At 42.6% G+C, this 21,357-nt stretch overlaps 7 protein-coding genes across 7 annotated transcripts; 3 read left to right on the plus strand and 4 right to left on the minus strand.

Annotated features, from left to right (window-relative positions):
- Positions 1 to 9,665: 9,665 nt before the first annotated feature.
- On the minus strand, positions 9,666 to 9,857 carry K441DRAFT_550266 (uncharacterized protein; the record flags this gene model as incomplete). Its single annotated transcript, XM_067643048.1, has 1 exon — positions 9,666 to 9,857. The coding sequence occupies one exon, from the start codon at positions 9,855 to 9,857 to the stop codon at positions 9,666 to 9,668; it is 192 nt and encodes a 63-aa protein (XP_067506253.1).
- A 1,303-nt stretch (positions 9,858 to 11,160) lies between these two features.
- Positions 11,161 to 11,891, plus strand: K441DRAFT_39952 (uncharacterized protein). Its single transcript, XM_067641495.1, has one exon. The coding sequence runs from the start codon at positions 11,205 to 11,207 to the stop codon at positions 11,643 to 11,645; it is 441 nt and encodes a 146-aa protein (XP_067506254.1). The 5' UTR covers positions 11,161 to 11,204; the 3' UTR covers positions 11,646 to 11,891.
- A 247-nt stretch (positions 11,892 to 12,138) lies between these two features.
- K441DRAFT_675688 (uncharacterized protein) lies at positions 12,139 to 14,913 on the plus strand (the record flags this gene model as incomplete). Its single annotated transcript, XM_067650876.1, has 1 exon — positions 12,139 to 14,913. One exon carries the CDS (start codon positions 12,139 to 12,141, stop codon positions 14,911 to 14,913), a length of 2,775 nt encoding a protein of 924 aa, XP_067506255.1.
- A 501-nt stretch (positions 14,914 to 15,414) lies between these two features.
- K441DRAFT_713498 (uncharacterized protein) lies at positions 15,415 to 16,197 on the minus strand. Its single transcript, XM_067653944.1, has one exon. The coding sequence runs from the start codon at positions 15,862 to 15,864 to the stop codon at positions 15,496 to 15,498; it is 369 nt and encodes a 122-aa protein (XP_067506256.1). The 5' UTR covers positions 15,865 to 16,197; the 3' UTR covers positions 15,415 to 15,495.
- Positions 16,048 to 16,839, minus strand: K441DRAFT_39948 (uncharacterized protein). The gene is made up of 3 exons (XM_067641494.1): positions 16,714 to 16,839; positions 16,259 to 16,626; positions 16,048 to 16,204 (listed from the first exon to the last, which is right to left on the minus strand). Exons 2-3 carry the CDS (start codon positions 16,585 to 16,587, stop codon positions 16,201 to 16,203), a joined length of 333 nt encoding a protein of 110 aa, XP_067506257.1. The 5' UTR covers positions 16,588 to 16,626; positions 16,714 to 16,839; the 3' UTR covers positions 16,048 to 16,200.
- Positions 16,609 to 18,120, minus strand: K441DRAFT_656759 (putative iron-sulfur protein subunit of succinate dehydrogenase Sdh2). Its single transcript, XM_067648055.1, has 5 exons — positions 18,056 to 18,120; positions 17,623 to 17,994; positions 17,414 to 17,565; positions 16,714 to 17,315; positions 16,609 to 16,626 (listed from the first exon to the last, which is right to left on the minus strand). The coding sequence occupies exons 1-4, from the start codon at positions 18,099 to 18,101 to the stop codon at positions 16,992 to 16,994; spliced, it is 894 nt and encodes a 297-aa protein (XP_067506258.1). The 5' UTR covers positions 18,102 to 18,120; the 3' UTR covers positions 16,609 to 16,626; positions 16,714 to 16,991.
- Positions 18,121 to 18,302: 182 nt separating this feature from the next.
- Positions 18,303 to 19,976, plus strand: K441DRAFT_656760 (uncharacterized protein). Its single transcript, XM_067648056.1, has one exon. It carries the CDS (start codon positions 18,576 to 18,578, stop codon positions 19,617 to 19,619), a length of 1,044 nt encoding a protein of 347 aa, XP_067506259.1. The 5' UTR covers positions 18,303 to 18,575; the 3' UTR covers positions 19,620 to 19,976.
- Positions 19,977 to 21,357: the final 1,381 nt, after the last annotated feature.

The following is a 21,357-nucleotide window of genomic DNA, read 5'->3' on the forward strand; positions in this document are numbered from 1 at the left end:
TTTAAAGCTAGGGACTACCTACCTGGTGGCAATTTGTCGTCATTAGCTTTAACATTAGCCTATAACTCATGTCTACCTTTTTGCTACCTATCTCATGTATACATAGTCTATTTTCTTCGTAGATTAATCTACATACAAGTCCTTCTTTTATGACCTTATTTTCAGGTCGACATATTGTAAGCTGTTATAGGCTCTATTCTGCTAGGACCAAACCACGATCTGTCTGTGAAGAAATGGTAGTGGCGGTAGTCATCCGCGGGTGCACGGTTAAAACTATCCTCGTCTTGCCAGCCAACAGTAAAACTAAGCACGAAACTCTCATTCCGTTCTTGCTGGGTGGAAGCTAAAATGGCTACTTTACATGCCTTTATTTCTTTATCAAAGTCCGCATCCATGGCGTGAATGCGGCAAAGCGTTTTCCCTAATGCGAATTATCTCATAAATCCGACTTGACTCAGCATGCTCAGACCAAGAAACCGATGAATATCCGCAAGCTAACCTATTCAATCGATCCATCTGTTTCTTAGTCTGAGCCACTTTAGCAAGCTTTTAGAAGCCGAGCCGGTCTGTTTATATAAGGCAAACTATTAACTTTAACGAAATTAATATAAGCAACCGCTACGTCTATTATCCTGTTAATACCTACATTAGAATTACCTTAATCAGCTCTCTAATTAATAGATTTTCTAGAACTAACTGCCAGCCATGGGCGCATCTAAAAGGCGTCAAAGAAACCCCTCTATTTTGTCTAGCAGGAGCCAGTCTTCTTAAGCTTTTAATAATAAACTACCCTTTCTATTAACTAATACTGCTAGAGGATTAAGAGATACAGCGGATATAGTGCCTAAGGGCATTAGCCGTCTTATTCTACCCCCATTGTCTCCCCTATCGTCTCCCCCGTTATCTCCCCTATCGCTATCCGCAGCTTAATGGCGGTCCTTAATAGCCTACTTACTACTACTAAACTATATAGATCCCTAAGAGGATAAAGAAGTAGGAGTTAATAAAATACCCGCAATATCCGTAATATCCGCTAAGAAGATATCCGCTGCAGAGAAGGTCTAGGTAATTATTGACCGTCTTAGGCTATAGTGGATGTTTATAGGAGACCTAGCGCTTAAATGGATTATAATGGCTAAAGGTTTACGCAAGGCACTAAAGAAAAAAAGAGTAAGGGAGCTCCTTAACAAACTCCTAGAGGATGCTAATATTCTAGATATCTATACTAAAGAGATAGAGAAGCGCGGCATAGTAGGTGCTAGTGTTGCTCTTACTATCTAGGGAGAGCTTAAAGAGCTAAGGGAGAAAGAGTTACTATTTAGCAGCTTTAACCAATATGCGGATATTAAGCAGCTTAACCTTAGGCAGTACTATTAAGCCGTAAAGACTTACGCACCTATACTAGAGTATATAATTATAGCATGTTAAGAGGGTTAACGTAAATATTCTCTATATAAAGGCCGTGCGGTTTTAATAGCTTCTACGCTTGTATTTGGCCTTTTACGAAACTCTATAAATTGTATCCTATGGCTGCTAGGGATATATCTCTAAGCTAATGGCGTTAAGCGCCGCGTGCTTTCTATACTCTATAGGCTTGGATTAATTAATAGTTATACTACTTTAAACCGGCAAAAGGAGCGGATAGCCTAAAAATTAAGGTTTAGCCTATAATCTCCGCGGTATAGGTATATACTAACCTATATATAGGTAAAAATCCACTTAATAGGTGCAGCTTTTAATACTATTATTATCTATAATAACTTTAGCTACCTCTAATAAGTTTAGTATTAAATATTTAGGGATACTAGGACGTTCTATTTGCGCATAACTAGTAAGCTTATCTTTAGTATAAGTATACCTAATAGTAGGCTTTAATAGAGTATGCTTTATGCGGATATTCTAATTAAGTTCTTAGATATTGTAGAGGCTCTAGGTAATTTATAAGACGAGATATAAAAGTAGATCTTAATAGCTTTAATTTATAAAGCTATTATAGAGGCGTACCTAGGCCTTAATATATTACTTAGTAAAAACCTACGGTTTAAACATCCACGTATGCCTTCTATTAATGTAATACCCGCCACGCGGACGTCTAGGTTTAACCTAAGACCTATTATAACTGGAGAGGCTTCTATATCTAAAACCTATAAGGTACTAGATAACATTTTTCTCTATTAAATAAATCTATAACGTACTAATAAAGCATTTAAGGAGCGACTGTTTCTAATCTATGGTGATTAAAAGACCGTAAAGCTTATTTGGTTATATTAGGGAAAACGTACTAAGTTAATATCCGCCTATAATAGCCTGCGTTGGGCTCTGCCTATTTTAGCTCTTTAGCACCTAAAGCTAAACTACCTGTATATAGTTATATGGTATTACTATAGTGGTAAGCAATTAGCCTAAGAGTACTCTACGCTATATACCTATATAAACCACCTAGGTTAAAGAAATATCCTAGCTAAGCGCGCGCTATTTTATTATATAGAGGAGCTAATTCTCTATAGCTTTAACGCTTGTATTATAGCGTTGCTCCATACTTAGATTAAGAAGTCTTATAATACTAAGTCGCCTATAGATATTAAGCAGTACCTTAAAAGCCTATCTCTGCAACGTCTATTAGCAGTAGTTAAAGATATCCACACAGTAGTTTTCGGTTAGGAAGTCTCTTAGGCGGCTAACTATGCTAGCTAGCCTACGGAACTACGGCAAAAGGGTTACTTTAAGTAGGCTAGTAGTACTGCATTCTTATAAATACTTCCTAAGCCTACTAATACAGAGTTTCTAACGTACGTCCGCTTTTTATAACTGGTAAAGACGTATAAGGTCCTTAAGCACGCTATTAAGCTTGCGGATATTGGCTTACTCAGCCGCGTGCTCCCCCGCATTTGTATCTATTTTATAGGTAGTTAAAATAAGAACTATCTACTAGAGATATTACGTTTCTTCTAGTTAACTTTAATAGATGCTTATTCCCTTAAGCTCTAGTAAGCTATTCTAGTAAATAGTTTAGTAAATATCCGCGGTAAATAGAATAGTTACTACCTAATAGATTTTAATAATAAGCTACTTAATAGGGAGCTAAAGCAGCTTATATACACTTATAGCAATTTAATATTTAACCTAGACTTACTCTTTTACTGGAGCATTTATATAACTAATTATATAGGGCTACTATATATAAAGTTTAAGATCACGTTCGGCGAACGGATGTCTACTTAATATACTATTAAATCTCCTATAGCGGATATTTAATTGCTTACTAATATAATTACCAAAGGTTTTATTATCCGCCGTTAGGTATAGCGAGTAAAGATAGAAGCGCCGCCTCTACTATAACTAGGTATTAAACGACTTAATTAATCTACCCTTAATAAGTTTAATTTACGGCTAGGCGGTAATCTTTCTGCTGTGTTTAATAAGCTTAATCTCTATAACAATAATAATAAGCTAGATAGCTTTATACTCCCTACCAACTTTACTTAAACCTAGCTTTAACCTATATATAAGTTGCTTAATAAGTAATATAAGATATTAGCTATAAGCTATTACTATAACTGTTTAATATCCGCTATAGTTAGTAGTACTAGTATATATTCCTAAGTAATTAATATTATTAATTAATTAATCTATTTAGTTCCTAAGCCGTGCTTACTAGGGGTATAGGGTATAAGGGAAAGAGGGGGCGTTATCTTAATAGATATTAGCTACTATAGTTGCAATATCTGCTTAGCGGATATAAGGTAAACTTACCTAGTATTAGCTAACTCTACCTAATATTAACTAACCTCACCTAATATTAGCCCGCTATATACTAATTAGCGTTACCGTTAATTTCCTATAGTGCTCTTCGTATATATTTACCTCTATTTAATTACGCTAACCACCTTTACGGTACTAATAAAGATATATCTAACTAGCGGGTTACTAGCGGTATAGATATATCTAACGGCTAGTATAAGGGTAATAATAGAGGAGTAGGAGCTAGAGACCCAAGAGTTAGTAAAGGCATAGGTATATTCTCTTTCTAAGTTATTAGCAAGAGGTTTATGGCTAACTATTAACTAGCCTATAATATATTAGCGCCATAGTAAGGCGCTAATTGCCACGGCGCTAATATTTTAAATCTCCTATCTAAAACCTACGAAGCCCGTATAAGAGCCTATAATAAGCGCTTATCCGCAGCAGCGTGCTACTCTAACGCTTAGGAAAACCGCTTTAATATCTATATAATTAACCTAGAAGAACCTAAGAGTTGCCCTATTTCTTTCTATTTCTACTTTTATTCCTTATCTACTAAAAGCTTAATAAGGGACGAAAGCTCCTTACTAAGGATATTAGAATCCCACTTAGGTATTACTTACCTTAATAATGCCGTATCTAGAACTTACCCTATATTATAAAGGTAATAAAGCTGTTTATTTAGTATAATATAATTAACTATAGGCGTTTATAATGTATCCTAATACCTAGCCTCCGTCTATTATATAAACTACTTCTATATATTACTTAATATAGGCTCCTAGCGGGTTTTCGCAATATCCGCACTATAGCTAGTGCGGATATTATACTCGCAATCCATAAATATTGCTAGGTTATAGTTACTATAATATAAGTCTTTACTAATAGTAGACTGTGGGTCTCTATAGTATATAAGTTATATTACTTATAAGTATACCTAATCCTTATTAACTAGCCGCTATAGGGTGAACGGCAGTTTACTATATAACTGCGTATTAGTTAACCGCTTCTTTAGGCGTAGGGTTGGTATAATAAGCTCTTTAGGTAGGCGTACTGTAGAACTACTAGGGCTTAACCTACGCCCGCTTCTTATATCTACTAACTACTTAGTACTAACTGACGCTATAAATAAAGCATCGCCCGTAATATCCGCAGTCTTTATATTTTATCGCCCGCGGATATTATTACACAGCGCGCTTACGCGAAGATCGCCTATATACTAAGGTTATATATACTTAGAACCACCTAATTTATTATAAGAACCCTACTAGTAGCTCTTAACTATAAAGATTGCTTTGCCTAAGAGGCCTTCTCCTTGGCCTACCTGGCTAAACCGCTGTGCCAGTATATTATAGGATTTGTGGCGAGGCATTCTATATTAGATTAAACGGTAGATATCTAGGATATTTATACTATGTGCTACTGCATCTAATATAATAAAAATTCAAATTTAAGACGTTGGGCGCGCGTATTTGGCGTATAAGCGGTCTTTATTAATATCCGTAAGCGTTACGTAGTAGCTCTATACCGCTTCTCTAATAATAGCAGTATTGTAGCCGCGATAGATTAACTAGCTGCAAATAGTATTATAATAGGTAGCTATCTACTCCTTAGAATTAAAGAAGATAATTATCTTTAGAATTAGCTAAAGTTAATTAAACTGTTAGCGGTATATTTGCTATACGGATATTAAGCGGCTTCTTAATTGCTCGCCTTTTCCTTAGTTACTATTACTAGCAGTATACAAATATACTAGAGCAGCAGCAATAGTAAAGTAAAGAGCTTAAAAGTCCTTCTTCTCTAGCGCGGTTATAACCCTCTGTATAATCTTTAGCTCTAGCCAATTAATTAGAGTTTTAATAACTTATATATTAGGTTTAAACCTAGCTAGCTTATATATAGTCTAAAATGTAAATAGGTTTAGTGTTATGGTATATATAAACTAAGGCTTATTAACTAAGACTAAATATACTTTAAAGAGTTATATATACGCTATACGGAAGGTCTCTCCCTAATTAGCAAGTAGGTGTACTTTATTAACTATTATAAGGGCAATATAGGAACGAAATATTGGGTCTATTAGAACCTTATATAGCTTATTACTAACCAAAAGCTCTAGGGAGATAAGGATATATATATAGCTGCCCGTGCGGATATCCTTAATTAGCTTAGCGGATATTGTTTTCTTCTATATATAAACAGGTTAAATATAAGGTAGCTTTATAATCTTTTTTACTTACTCTAACCTAATTATATTAAATAGAAGAATAATAATAATAACTATATTAGGTATAAGACATAGTAGTACTTATATTATTATACTCTTACTAAAAGACGTCTTTACTATAAGTATAAGATCTTGCCGCTTAAATATTAGCACCCTTAGGGCCTTAAGCTGCTCCGTATAACCGCGGTATAGATATATCTCCGTAATAGCTTTATCTAGCTTACTTATTTAAAGTTTATAAGAGCTGCTTATAAGCTAGGGTAGCTCCCTTCGTAGGCTATATAGTTATAGAGACTACTAGGGATCTATTTTAATATAATCCCTAGCCCATTACGTACTGCTAGCTTATTAATCTGCTTAACTGGCTTATAGTTTATAACCTCTTTACCTTATTTACTTTAATGGAGGTATTAGTAAATAGCGCTTAAAAGTAGTAGAGGGAGAATAGAGGGTTAAATAAAGGTAGGGAGAACTTAAACACGTTATAATAGATAGAGAGTAGATAGTTAAGATTAATATGTTATTAGTGCGGATATTGCTAATTATTTACTTTAGTAAACCGCGTTACGGCTATTTTAAAATTAATATTAGAAATAGGAAGGCAGGGAGACTTCTTATATAGACTATTTAATTCGCCGGAGCCTAGTGTATAATTAATGGATTTTTTAAGCTGCCTAAACTTGTCGTAAGAATAAGAAGTAAATATCCGTAATATTAGTTATGCGGATATTATGACGTGCTTTATAAACGTTAGCCAAAGTGTCTTAGACCACACAGGGACAGATGGCCTAAACTGGTTTAGTGCCATCGGGCCGGATTTATCCGGCGTCCTATGTGGTCTAAGCATGCTAAGACAAAAATCCGACGCTTCGCAGAAGATTCAGGTGACTTAGGGCAACGCACGGGCTGCATACCAACTCCTGCGAACTCTTAGACCAATCAGAACCGTGAACTAGTTTCAGCCCCCTGCGTACCCCCTCTCACCAGCAAATCTTCTGCGAAGCGTCTGAGAGCTTATAGGTGTCGTTTTGGTGCAAACTGAATGTTTTTAAAAATCGAATTTTATATATTTCTACGAGCGACGTCCTAACCATGAGATTTATTACATATTTTATTGATGTAATAGATTCTTTAGGTAATTATATCTCCATTTATATAAGTTATACCCCCCTACTAGGAATACTAAGGGGTAAGATACATTGTTGTAGAACGTAAGTTAGATTTCTAAAATAAATGTAAGGCAGTATTGCCAGGGTGTACGGTAGGGAGCAGGCAAGCCGAGCATGAGTCACATAGGGAGTCGATGGAAGAGGACGATATGGTAATGAGGTAGGCAATAGCCTCGTACTGAGACGAACCGATAGGGGAGGAAGGAGGCTGCAAGCCCGAGGTGCTTATAAGGAGGTGCCAAGGGCTAGCCGAAGGCTAGCCTTGGCGACCCCTGAGAGCCCCTAGGCGATGCAGCCGAGTAAGGACCAAAATAACCCTTACAATAAATGTTTAACTAAAACCGACCAACTACCTATATTCAACTTCTTATAAAATAGAGCTATAATATTGCCGTAATATGGAGGCGATAGAGAAGACAAAGGGCTTTCAGCTCGTACTATTTTAGAGATAATTAGACATAGAGAAGTATATAAGGTATAGCAGTGAGGCAGTAGGGCGAGATTGCGATCAAAACTGACCGACTACCTATATCCAACCCCTTGTAGAACAGAGTTATAATATCCCCACAATATAGAGGCGATAGAGAAGAAAAAGGGCTTTTAGCTCGTAGTATTTTAGAGATAATTAGACGTAGAGAAGTATATAAGGTATGGTAGTAAGGCAAGATTGCAACTGATGAGACGAAAATGCGACCGACGAAAATGCAACCAACGAAAATGTAACTAATGAAAACATGACTAACAAACGAAAATATAACCAACTGCCTATATTTAATGGATAAAGAAACTAACGAGCTCCTACCTTATAGTATTTTTATAATAATTAGACATTATAAAAGGGTTAAGATACAGCGTTGTAAACAAAGAGTTGTTGCCTAGTAAGAAACTTTGAGTTTGTATACAAAGGGCGCCCATAAGCTCTCAGACTCTCGGGGAGAAATTCCCTCGGTGTGATCTAATTGGTCCAGGAGTCCACAGGACTAGGGTAAGGTCCACAAGCGTAGCGCTAGTCCTTCCACGTCGTAGCGCAATTTCTCCCCGAGGGTCTGATTTATGAGATAAGATGCGAAGGGGATCTTGAAATGCATGAAGCGTGATTCGCGGGCCTCACGGAAGTCAACATCTAGTGGTGGCCAGGCCTTGAGGAATACTTGACAGGGCTTGCAACCGTCTCTTGCAGACCTACCCAAAGCTTCGTGATTGAGTTGGTGGGTAAAGACAAAGTTGTCGCGCGGTATGTTCAGCCATCGTTCGAAGAGGTCTTTCATGAATGTCTCGCATAAGGAGCAAAGCATAATGCTATTTTTTGATTTGCCACAAATATCTGGAGACTACCCGTGACCCTCTTGCAAGCTATTAATTTGTGCAAAAATAATCAGGAGATTAATTAATTAAAGTTTTTGTATCATCAGGCTGAGGTCACACTATATATAAGTGAGAAATACCAGAGTAATTTAGGGCTGGGTAGTATTAGGATGGCTTTATATTTCAATAACTGGGTAGGCATGGCCGGTAAATTAATCAGAAGATCAAGAGCTTGATCGCTGCCATATGGTCTGTGCTCCGATCCTTGCACGACGCCGAGTTTGAGGAGACTCCTACTAACATTCTGTGCCTCGATTAGCGCAGCAGGTTACCCTCCCGGGCAGAGTTAGGGATAAAACCCACTTACAAACACTACTGTAGTCATACTTTAGCACAAAACGCAAATACATGTTGACTAAATATTTGAGCCCGATAAATAATGTGACTATGTGCGATAGTTTCTCATCCCGCTCCATTAAAACATCAGCCAGGCGTGAAAAATTGAACGCCAATAAGCTAACTAGATCCAAAGTCATATTAATTTGTTTGGGCCTCTTCCTGTTTGCGCTTGCTTTGTTGAAGTGGGTTATTCGCACGGACTACAAATACTGAGATACATTAGCCAAATGAAAGGTTCCGATGAGGTAGTTGGTCAAAAACGTCGCCGACCTTGAGGCTGATGCCAAATCCCGAAGATCTAGCTACCCTGGAAATCTATATTGATGGTGCATCATTCCCGCACGTCCTGAGAAAACACTCAAATTACTCCAGGCCATCCTAGCTAGCGTCTACTGGTGCATCAACGGAACATCATGAGACCTTCAAGTTCAAAAAATAAACTGCAACGAAGTGCAAGTGAAATCAGAATTACGAATAGTTTCGAAATATACACATAGCCATGAACTGTGCTATTAAGCCTGGACAAGCTTCCTCCAATTTCTAGAGTTGGAAATCTAGAAAAGGCAGGTCTGCTAGTAGAGGTATACAGGCAAAAACGAAAACGTGGTATAAAAAAACACGGAAATATATAGACACGTTGACGAGATGGACGCTGACGCCTCTTTTGCCCAGGAAATAGCACTTCATATGCTACTCCCGTCTGCAATTTCGCAAAGTCATCCGAACATACTCGCACTCCAATCCCAGATCTTATTTGCTTTCAGCCCATTCCAACACTGTCTCCAGATCTCACCACCATCACTTCTCTCCTTCTCGGGTATCTCTTATGCACGAGCAGCTTTGCGTGCCATGATCTTCTTTTGGATGAATAAGAAGGTAAGCAGGATGACAATGGCGCCGATGATGCAGAACACAAGTACAACACCGGGCTCCTTAGCAGCCCAGTTTTTGCGCTTCATGAGCTGGTGGAACTCCGCTTCGCTGCGCGCGATGAGGGATCTATCGAAGGCGGCCATTTTGTCTAATGTCGAGTTCTATGGGAGCCTTGTCAGTGGAACTGTCTTATACAGAGCTTCCTTGGTGGGAAGCGTCAAGGAGTTAACAATCATTGTATATGTTTGCTTGGCGTTTGGTGGGTTGGAAACACAAGAGGTTGGAAGGGTGGCACGGTTGCTTTGAGGCTTGCGCCATCCGGCGGGACTGCGCTACCACTATGCATCCATCGAGATCTGCTTCCAGCGTCTTCCAAAAGTGAAATTGTGCCCACCTTTGGGTTTAGAGACTTGCTCACGAAGTTATTGAAGCAATTGTCGTCAGGACGGAGCTATTCGAGTGGCTGTTAAGAAGTCGACGAGCTCGTTAGCACACGGATGACCACCTATCATTGCGACAGAGACAGGAGCTTAAAAGTAATTCACGGAGGAAGCGGAACGATGGCACAGAGGAACCGAAAAGATTTTCACACGACCGCCTCGCGTTTAAAGAAGCGCATTTTTTCGGTCGGCGTTGAGGCATTTGTTATAAACCTCTGTTTGGCGGCGGCGACCGGCAAATGGCTGCGGAATTATCGGACAACCCTTTGGATGCCAATTGAATATCCAAGGAACGTGAGAGTACTTACAATGAGCCTGAAGCTTGAGATGGGCAACCGGCGTGGGTGCAGAGGCGAGAGTGTAGAGATTGAGTTGAAGGTACTGTGACGGAGCTTGCGGGTGGGCAGAGGTTGGAACGAAAGACCAGGAGCTGCCAACGCTCGGTCGGCGCTAAGGCAGGCTATTGCAGTCGATCGAAAGAAATTGCGTCAAGATCCAACTTGCCGAGACACAAACAGTCCACAACAACAAGAATCCTTTAACGATAACTTACTGTTAGGCAGTCTGTCTTGCCTGAGCGAGGTGTAATTCAGTTCTGTATCGTCCAATTTGTAGCGTGTTCTTGCTGTCATCCAGAGAAAAACACAGATGAACTCGTCACACAGACAGCCCCCTCCTCCCCACCCGTGCGCAAGGATGGTTTGTTCCATGCGCTATGTCATAGTTTGATGCTTATCATTGCTGATGAGAAAGCTTCTTTCTCCAATTACCTTAAAATTGCATCAACAATCGCCCAGCACCCTAAAAAATCAGTTAATACCAAAAATTGCATCATAATAGCAGATACGGGATCTTCCAACTCGCTGCTAATTGCCGTACCTGGTCGTCGATTTCTTCGACAAGGATGAAGATCAAGCTTTTACCACCCGCGCCAAGCCTGTAGGCGGATATGAGTTCCAACGGTCCCCATTGGGCCTTCTTTTTTCTCACCACAACTCCGCCGAGAGTCCAATAATCACTAAAAGAGATAGCAGATGATCTTGCACAGCTATGTACGGGTGGGTTCGGGGTTCTATCAGTCATGCTAATGCAAATATGCCAGTAATTGGCCTTCTCGCGTCAGTCACCGTGCGTTCATGTGATCTCGGTTGCCGGGCTAGTTTTCCCGATCCCTCGAAAGGTTCCAGGTTTGCATACCGCCTTCCATTCATTACAAGAACAATGTATTTGGATCCTGGTACAGCGGTACTTTTTGCGCTATTCGCGATACCTTGGGATGCAGTCTACGCCCACTCATGGGTGTCAGTTCTTGGTATCAATATGATATTAAATCCGAGTGAATGTGTAAGTCCTGCCCTAGTATCACGTCACTTCGTTTTTGCACAGCGCGACTTCATCAAATTGCTCAAATTCAAAATCAGCAAAGTTAGCAAGAAGGAAATTGCGACGAGTTCGAGGGACGTTGTAAACATTTCCAAACATCCGAACTGATATATGATGGAAGAAGTATATAGTATTGAAGATTCTTTGCTAGTGGATCATTTTAGAGCCCAGGGACGGTTTAGTGTACAATTAACTGGAAAGGAAGGAGTTGCGAAGCGGCTAAAGACATGACTTCCTCACATCCACATCTATGACGAAGACAATGGACTCAGGAAAGCATCAGACCATTCCCTTGGTCATGAGGTGGTTCTGTTTTCGAGTCAAGAAAGTAAGTGAATTGGAAAAGTTGCGGTGAAATCGGAGACTGTGTGAATATCCACGGCAACATATCTTCTGCTCTGGACATTGAAAGTCCCGTTCTACCCGCATCATAACACTTTTCAATATCTAAGCATCAGCTCAACATCTTCTCATATCTTCAACACTCTCTAAAAACACAATGCACGACTAATTAAAAGCTCTATTCACTTCGTATTTTCTCTGGGTTCACAGAATCTTCCAAGTCTTGTCACCTCCACTCACTTCTAGCTTCTGCTCCACCATGACCGACCAACTCCAGTGCCCTCCCTCACCTCGGCCTAGTACTCCTCCCACGCCGCCGTCTCCTTCTCACCGTGCAATCAAACTCTCACTTTTCACGGGCTCTCTCCAGGTAAGACCGGTCAATCGAACCCTCGCCCGCGCCAACTCCCACCTCTCTGAATTCAGGCCGAAAGCTGCCCTCGAACTCTATACCCAAGTGCTCACAAAAATTTCCCCTGGCCACCCGTGCGCATTTCTCAACCGATCTCTCTGCTATCTCATCCTCGGCTTCCCTTCACTCGCCGTCACAGACGCCTACCGTGCTCTCCTTGCCGCTTACTGGGCCAGACACTCCAAGCCTCCTAACGCTCAAGCGCGACAGCTGTTCTTGTTCGGGAAATTTACCCAAGAGGCGGATGAGCTTGAGCATGCATGGATAACCGACCCATCATGCTACGTTGGTGTTGGACTGTTCTTCTGGCTGAGCAAAGACCTTGCGAGTCTGGCTGTCGAACCCAAGAATCGGTCCAAGAAAAAGAAGCCAATAGAGAGCTTGGGAAAGACTTTAGTGAGCATAGCCAACGATGCCATGATGAAGGCTTATTACCGGCTTGCGCTTGCGTTGTGGAAGTGCGGAGGAGGCGCGCTGAAGAGTGCATTGGATGTGCTGGATGATGCGCAGTCTCTGAGGTTCTGTACGCCAGACGATATGGAGCAGTTCAAAGAGCTCGGAAATCGTATCCTTCTTGATATCGAAAATGTTATAAAGGAGGAAAATCAGATCAAGCAATTCTGCATTGCAAGCCAAGGGATGAGAGAGGATAGTGATACTTTAAAGTTTTATGAAGAGTATGGGATTCGCGGACTGTTGAAGACGAGATTTACGAAAATCAAGAGAGAGCTATATCCTTGGGATACGTACAGCTTAACCGGAGATAATTTACACCAAGTTCTTGCGGAACTCAACGAGATGGTCAACAAACAAGCTCCGGGTTGCCGAATAGGAGTAGTAAGAGAAGTGGGCAAATCCGCGCAGCTTTCACTGTACGCAAAAGAACACTTCCTGGGCCCAGCGACTATCTTCAACGAGATGAGCTGCTTCCATGTAACTTCGTTAGGCTGGGACTTCCGCCAAAAACTTCCCTGTGATGCATGCGCGGCTAGCTTGGACGTTTCCGGGCCCCTCTGCGTTCATGCCAATAGAATCGCAAAAGAGCTGGCACGAGATGAAGAAAAGCTGGATCGAATGAATCGGAGTGCCGCACTATCACAAGACTCGAATGCTACTGAATTCTTCGATGTAGCAGAGTATATCAGGAACACCTCTAATATCAAAGAAGAAGAGGATTGTTCTTCTTCCAACTCTGAGGTGATCGAGAATGCCGCAGATGACAAGCCTCAATACACACTCTCTCAAGAAGCCACATCCTCTAGCTTCCGCAAGCTTCCTCCAACCCCACCGGGCCTCAGCTCTCCACTTCTCTCTAACGTATCCTTACCTCAAGAAACCGAGGCCCTGGAGGGCTTCCAACTATGTCCCGCATGTCGCCGCGTCGCTTTCTGTAGCGCTCGATGCCACTCCAGCGCCATCTCAGCTTACCACATACCCTCGTGCAGCATGAGGCTAGAAGAGTACCTCCGCGCCAAAATCCTCAGCGAAACATGGAAGGACGTTCCAAAGCCGTACAGTCAGCGCCTGCTGAATCTGCTATTCCTGCGCATCCTCGCAAATGCCAGGCCGAACAACACGCACCCGCTCGAGCAACCCTGGATCCGCTGTCTCGATGGCAAGCTAGATGCAGCAAGGGATGTCAACTCAGACTGGGAGGAGGGGCAAAATGAAGTCGAGGTGCTGTGGGACGAGGAGAAGACAGTCAGCCTCGAGGAGCTCTTCCCGGACCGCGAGTCGCTGGAGGAGCTTGCGGGCGAAGCCGACGCCGGCGCGAGGGTAAAGCAGAACCTCATTCCGTGGTCTTTCGACACCAACGTACGCCAGCCCCTGCACTGCCTCTTCACGATGGGCGGGCCGGAGCTTGCGCTCGATGTTCGGCGCTTCGATGGGTGGGTGCTGGAAACGGTGAGGGCGAAGATCGCGGCAGGGATGCGCGTGAGCCGGTTTCCGAGGTTCGAGAAGGCGTTCGATGAGAAGGGAGAGCTGGTGGCGCAGGCTTGTGTGAAGCAGTCACAGCGAGATAATGGCTTCGACGGCCACTCTGCTGCGACTGGAAACAGCACCGTCGATGAGACGGAAGACGATGAAGTGACTTGGGTTGCCAGTCTACACCCACTGGCTTCTTTGGTACGAGTTGCTGAAGAGGATGAGACTCCGAACGTCAAGCTCTGGGAGCGAGAGGGAATGGTGCTGTGCAAAACATATTCCCATATCGACACCCTTCACGAAGAGCAGCGAAAGACAACCACGGATGGAAATGATCATTTTAGGGTGGAACCCTCTTCTAAATTTGATACGGAGATGCCGGATTTCAGCTTTGACGCCACGCCGAGTATCGGAGCTGGGGAGCCACTGATACGGGCCAAAGAGGTAAGTCCGTTAGACGCGGAAAATGATCTCGCAATAGACGTGTACCGCTGCGTAGTCGAGAAAGCAGAGCGGAAGAGTGGACAGACACTCTTATTCGGCACAGACTGGAAGGAGACGAACGGGGATTCAATGCTGGATGCGGCGGATACGAAATGGGATAAAGAAGAGTCAGAGACGTTTGAAGATAGGGAAATATTAGCCGAGTCTGGGTGGGAGGACGGCGAGATGGATACGGATACTGAGTCCGATTAGTAGAGTCGGGTGAGGGGGGAGTGGGGAACTGGTGGTTTCAAAGTACGTTCGGACTCACTTCAATGAATTTGCTGGCTGGAAATCTTGCACGTAGCATTGAACATGTAAGGAGTTTTAGTGCTGAAGGCCATTGTGCTACTTCTGAAAGGTAGCATCGGCCATCTTGGTAAGTCTGGGAAGTTACTGTACCCATTAAGAGTATAATTAGCCCAGTAACCTGGACTTGATCAGCCATTCTTCATACAGGTCCATAAAGTTTTGGTTCCTTGAGCTTGTTATGGGCTTGATATCTCTCGCTAGAGAAAGGACCAAAGACCAAAAGTCATTTGTAGCCCAATGATCTCTCAATTCTCCGGAACCTGGTACCGAATTCTGCAAACCCATTTTTACACACGCTTTAGCCATCACTACCGTGAACATCCCCAAACGCGATCTTGTTATCAGAAGCACTCGGTTCAATTGAAACCCTCTATAATCCTCTTCTGTAGAAGACACAAAAATGAGTCTACCCACTGATCATTGACCAAATCCCGATGACTTATGAAAGCATTCAAGCCCGTACCAAACTTTTCGGAATGGATATCATATCAGCGAAGATCTGGCGTTCGGAGCCGATGGCAAGGGCTCGAAGCGACGTAGCATATGACTCAATTGATGGCTTCTCCTGCTCCTCCCTGCCTTGACGAACTCATTTCTAGGAGGAACTCCTGGAGCAGGCGGGTCTAAGGCACACAGGGCAGGAAACTGGCTAACAACTTCCTTTGGAGCTGCCATGATTCCATCGAAATCGATAACCCCTATAACAGAATAGCTGTCGTCGACAAGAACATTGTGGAATCCGAAATCTCGGTTTGTGAGGGAGAATGGACCAGTATCATCGGAACAGTAACGGCGAACCAGCTCCTTGAAAAATAGTGGAAGAGCGAAGGAACACCGGGTATTCAGTTCCATGCCTAATACAGCTGTTCAGTGCGTGCTCAGCTGCGTCATGATAATATGCGAATGAGGATTTCCATGGGCCCGGTCCGGTCTCAATTTCGGGTCCGATTGTAAATTCACCGCTGTCCTTGTCATATCGTAGTGATCCAATTTGACCAAACTGACATTGGGCCAATTCCACCTGAGTCTGTGTCATTTGTCGTCTAAGCTTTGCGTTCTGTTCCGGGGTTCATGCAGCTTATTTGCGGTCGTGCCATTCACGCAGTCCATAACGACTAATCGCGCGCCAACCTCATTATTAGGATTAAGATCATAATGATGGATTTTTGGTACTGGGATGTTGGTGTTTTACCTACAATGCATGGCATATTAATTGATGAATACAATCAATTATTCAAGTACTTACCGAAGATACTTCATGCTTGCGATTTCACATCTCATCACTGACTCAACGTCTGGTAGCTCCCGGGTGCCGAAAATACTAGACAGCTCGGGAAGCCGCAGTTTTATAACCCATTCATCTCCGTCGTCGAAGACAATATGGCGGATGAGGTTGAAGTGACTGACATTGAAGTTTTCCTGAAGACGAAATGGCATATTTGCACGTCTCTGCCTGCAAATCTGAAGAACAGCCTCCCAGTTCACCTTTTGAACAAATGTCATGACTCTTTCATGCAACGGTTCGCCTTCTTCGTATCTTCTAGTACCAATCCAATGAGAGCTTACCGTGTCCATTGGTGTGGTTGATTGGTGTAATTATAGGCAACCGATACACTGAGGTTCGTGCCAAAGGATTAAGAATTAGCTGTCTTAGAAGAAATCGGCTTCAACTGTTGGGTGAAATCGAAGTTGCAGGCTTACTACGAGTTTTGGCCTGGCTGTGCCTTGGAGGCCACCAATGTTCACTTTGAATCAATGGCAAGTGCGCCCGCGCCCTATCAGTGGCAAGGACGTTTCAACATAAATTTATGAGTGTTTTATTTATTCGGTGATCTGCTACACGCTCAATATAGTGGCACTAGCAAGCTAGCGACCGCACGCTTCACCGAAATAAGGCTAACAGTCCATACATTTACATACAACGAATGCTACCTCACAACCCCAAACTCATACCCATATATACTCTTTCTGTTTGGTTTTTAAGTAAATGCCATGCTCTTCTTAATTTCCGCAATCGCCAGTGCCGGGTTCAATCCTTTAGGGCATGTCCGAGAGCAGTTTAGGATTGTGTGGCAACGGTATAGGCTCATGGAGTTGTTGAGAGCATCTTGTCGCTCAGCCGTCTTCTCATCACGCGAGTCGGCAATCCATCGGTAGGATTGGAGCAGCACAGCCGGGCCAAGGTACTCTGCTTGGTTCCACCAGTATGAGGGGCAGGAAGTGCTACAGCAGGCGCACAGAATGCACTCGTAGAGGCCGTCAAGCTTCTTGCGCTCTGCTTTGGTTTGGCGGTTTTCCCGGCCCTATGGAGATATGAGTATTAGCTTTTGTATGGCAAACACATGAACAAGAAATGTTCTCAAATAGATTGGGGTGAAACAAGGGAATTTCAATGGCTCACATCTGGTGGGGGCGTGTTGCGCTGTAGGTACGGCTTGATAGATCGGTATTGCTTGTAGAAAAGAGTAAGATCCGGGACAAGATCCTTGACAACGTAAGTGTGTGGCAGAGGGTAAATGCGGGATTCCTTGGCAGTATCAGTAGGTATGCGGCCTTTTAATCATCCTATATTAGTACCTATCCATTCGGAAGCAAATTGAGGCTTCATACATAGACAGGCTAGTGTGTTAACACCATCAATGTTCATCGCACAGCTTCCACAGATACCCTCTCTGCAGCTCCTCCGGAACGTCAGAGTTGGATCAACCTCATTCTTAATTCTGATCAGCGCATCCAACATCATGGGGCCTGTCTTGTTCAAATCCAGAGTGTAGGTCTGCATCCGGGGCTTCGAGGTGGGCTCATCAGGGTTCCATCGGTAAATGTGGAATGTCTTGATTTTTGAACCCTTCTCTGGTGCAGGTTCCTTGACTGTCGGAGCCTTAGACTCAGGGCCCGCAGGCCTGCTTGGGTTTATGGTCTCGCCGACTTTGGAGACGGGGTCGACTGAGGCGAATGATCGGGTCCATACGGCGGGCACAGCTGCGGGGCGGACTATATCAATGGAATATTCCTCTGAAGCAATTGCAAACTGGCGACGTACCTGTGCGCCGGACGGCTAGCCTGGAGAGAGCGCGCGCAGCGGCCATGGTGGCTGAGGTGGTGGAGATCTCAGATGGCAAAAGTGTCTGTCGTGGTGCTTGTATGAGTTGCACCGCATCGAAGACGAGAGCCCTCGGCAGCTACCACCCAATCATATGCCGAAGAAAGTCAGCCGACTGACATAATCCAGACGTCCTCCTTGGTGCGCCACAACACCGCTTCTCCATGTACTCGTTGTCTGATTACTAAAATATTCCTTGAAAGCAGCATGCTGTATCAAACAGTCTTACTCTCACTTATATAATTCTGTCTAAAAGTGATAGGGTGTGGCGCAGAGTTCCTTACACCTTTATGTGAAAATTTCCCAGAGCGCAAAATCCCCTCATCAAAGTTAAAGTCATGGACTAATGGATATCATATACTCCCCAGCACAAAATAGTCGTCGGTGCTGGTTTTGAGGGAGACCGTGTCCACATCTGCACGTTGCTAGAGCCATTCAATTCTAACTTTAGCCACTGAAAATGTCGGGATCTGCGATTTTATCGTGCTTCCGCAACCGTGCTATCCACTTCATCATTGACTGGGACGGAACCATCACCAAGAAAGATACACTGGAATTCCTTGGCAGAATTGCCTCTCAACGTCGGGAGAAAACCAAGTCATTGGATTCTTCAACCAACGATGACCCTACCGCACAGATGTCTTGGGGCGCCATTGTTAATGCCTACATGGAAGATTTTACTGCCCATCAGAACCAGTATAGGCCCATGAAGTCTAATCGAAAGACGCTCTTGGAAGAAAGAGCATGGCTTGCCAGCTTAAAGAATGTTGAACTTCGGAGCATCAAGAGAGTTGAAAAATCACGCATTTTTAGAGGTATAACAGCAGCAGACATCAAGCAAGAAGCTAACCAGGCTGTTAAGCAAGGTGAGGGGGAACTTCAAATCAGAGAGGGCTGGTATTCCCTATATTCCAAAATTCTTGAGCGTCAAATGAACGAGAAGCAGCGCGAAGATACGTCAGGCGAAATAGATCAAGTCACCATCCTGAGTGTTAATTGGAGCAAACTTTTTATCAATGAGTGCCTCACAGCTGCGAAAACTCCCATTATTCCATCAACCCCAACGGGCTTTGGGGGGTATCTCTCTATGGAACACGCCGATGCAAAAGTCATCAAAATTTACGCAAATGAACTTCAAGGGCTATACGATTCGGATGGCTCTTCAGGCATGTTGACCAGTATTGAAGATCGCGGCATTAGGACGAGTTCGGACAAACTCAGACACCTACTGGAAATGAAAAATAACCATGGTGCCCCAGAATCACAACCGCTAATCTACGTTGGCGACAGCATGACAGATTTCGAATGTCTTCTTGAAGCAGATCTTGGCATATGCATAAGGGATGATCTGAGTAATAGCGGACAGAGAGAGTTGGCCGAAACATTTGACAGAAACGAAGTTGCTGTTCCGCATATCGGAGAATTCTCAAAGGCCGACCAGAACGGAGTTGTGTGGGCACGGAATTTCCAAGAAGTTGTTAATTTCATTAACATTACATCATAATCTAGATGAGTGGATCCTACGTGCCACAATCTTTATTTCGTTCAAGGCTTGTCTTAAGGACATTTCGTGGATTAGGTCCAAGGTGTTAGAAGTCTTTCAATATGCTACAAGCGTATCTTGTATACTTGTCTTAATCTACAAATATAAGCTAATCCTGATTAGGTGGTATCGTCAAATTTTTGCTGGAAGATTAAATTAGACAACGTTGGTGCTTGTGGTTCGGTTGTCACCACGTCCACATCGTGTAACTAGTCGTCCTAGGTGGTATATCTCGTACGTTCTACGAATGCTTCTTTCTCGATATTCTAGTCACAAGGCACAAAGATCTCTATCAAACCCGAATAAAAAATCGAGCCGCTAGATGACATGATCAAACAATACAGATTGCCGATCTTCTTATCTGCTCGTTGAATCACTTTTAACCTCATGTTGAGGTCCCTCTGACTTGCGTGGATGGTACACAATCAAGGATGTTGTACTTTTGGTGGAGCGTCAACCACCCCCATCTATGTTGATGAACATTTCGCACCCTTATAACTCCGTTCTCCGTTCAAACAACCAAGCTAGTCTACTAGGTATTTTCGATGTGTTCATTGACTTTTACTCCAAGACACATCATGTAGCCTTTTCACTACGTTTAGATTATAGATCATCAAGTTTAGTTCAGCTTTTCGTGCCGAAAATGTACTTGGGATGTGTGGGAAAAAAGACAGGCATATTGCTGCGATTCAGCTTCCCAGTATGCGGCTGATACTACGAAACCTATTCGACGTCTGTGAATTAAATGAGCGATCACGTTAGTTAGCCTGAGCTCGTGCTAACTTAGTTCTGAGGTGAATGTAAAGTTCGTCGTCTGACTTTTCTGCTAGTGCCATTTCCTCGTACAATCGAACTTTCAAATCCTGTCGACCTGAATCGGAGGTCCTTACTACCATCGTAATACTGTCTAACGACCTAGATCGTCTATACGAACTATGTCTTAGCTGTCTCTCAACTTATAACTAAATGTCTTATTAAATGTCTCATTACCTACTTTCTATTACCTATTTTAACTTAGTTGTCTAGACCTACCTAATATATATAAGGAGCTTCTAAAGCCCTTATTAATAGACAGAGTTCTTATTCCTAATTGTCTATTTAATAGTTATAAGCCCAGGCCGTCTACTATATTATTTTTAATTCTAAAGCCTTTATTCCCATTAATTTTAATTATTATCTTAATTATAGATAACTACCTACAATGACTTCTTAATAAGAAACCCCTCCCGTTATTATATTATCTGTTATCCTTGTAAGTATAAACAATTAGAACAAATGGATTAAGGTTATTAAGTTAAAAGTAAATAATAATCGTCTCTGGAAGTATGTTGACCTATTAACACCTAAGACTAATCTACTATAGCTTAAAAACCCTATTTATGCCTTACCTAAGGATGCTAATAGCTAGGGGAAGACGAAGCTCGCGGACTTAAATAAGGAGGAAAAGGAGAAGCTCTGTATGCTTAAAGCCGACTATAGGGATAATATAAAGCTATATAGAAAACAGCTATTAGCTCTTAATACGTTGCGCAGCTATATCCTAAGCTCTATCTTATATACCTACCTTATCTACACATTTAAATATACTACTACCTATAACGTCTTATGTAAGCTTTGCAGTGTGTAGGAATTAAACGAGCAACTTGATTGTAAATCTATGGAAATCAAGTGGTATATATACATGAAATGGTGGTAAGAA

The sequence above is a fragment of the Cenococcum geophilum genome (assembly GCF_001692895.1).
Source record: "Cenococcum geophilum 1.58 unplaced genomic scaffold K441scaffold_12, whole genome shotgun sequence".
Taxonomy (NCBI): Eukaryota; Fungi; Ascomycota; class Dothideomycetes; order Gloniales; family Gloniaceae; genus Cenococcum; species Cenococcum geophilum.

Excerpts from the sequence above, each read along its gene's own strand:
- K441DRAFT_39952 (XM_067641495.1), top strand. The coding sequence starts at position 11,205 with ATGTACGGGTGGGTTCGGGGTTCTATCAGTCATGCTAATGCAAATATG.
- K441DRAFT_713498 (XM_067653944.1), bottom strand. The coding sequence starts at position 15,864 with ATGGAACTGAATACCCGGTGTTCCTTCGCTCTTCCACTATTTTTCAAG.
- K441DRAFT_39948 (XM_067641494.1), bottom strand. The coding sequence starts at position 16,587 with ATGGACACGGTAAGCTCTCATTGGATTGGTACTAGAAGATACGAAGAA.
- K441DRAFT_656759 (XM_067648055.1), bottom strand. The coding sequence starts at position 18,101 with ATGGCCGCTGCGCGCGCTCTCTCCAGGCTAGCCGTCCGGCGCACAG. Across the intron at positions 17,995-18,055 it reads GCTAGCCGTCCGGCGCACAG|CTGTGCCCGCCGTATGGACC; the intron begins GTACGTCGCCAG and ends TCCGCCCCGCAG. Across the intron at positions 17,566-17,622 it reads TAACACACTAGCCTGTCTAT|GCCGCATACCTACTGATACT; the intron begins GTATGAAGCCTC and ends GATGATTAAAAG.
- K441DRAFT_656760 (XM_067648056.1), top strand. The coding sequence starts at position 18,576 with ATGTCGGGATCTGCGATTTTATCGTGCTTCCGCAACCGTGCTATCCAC.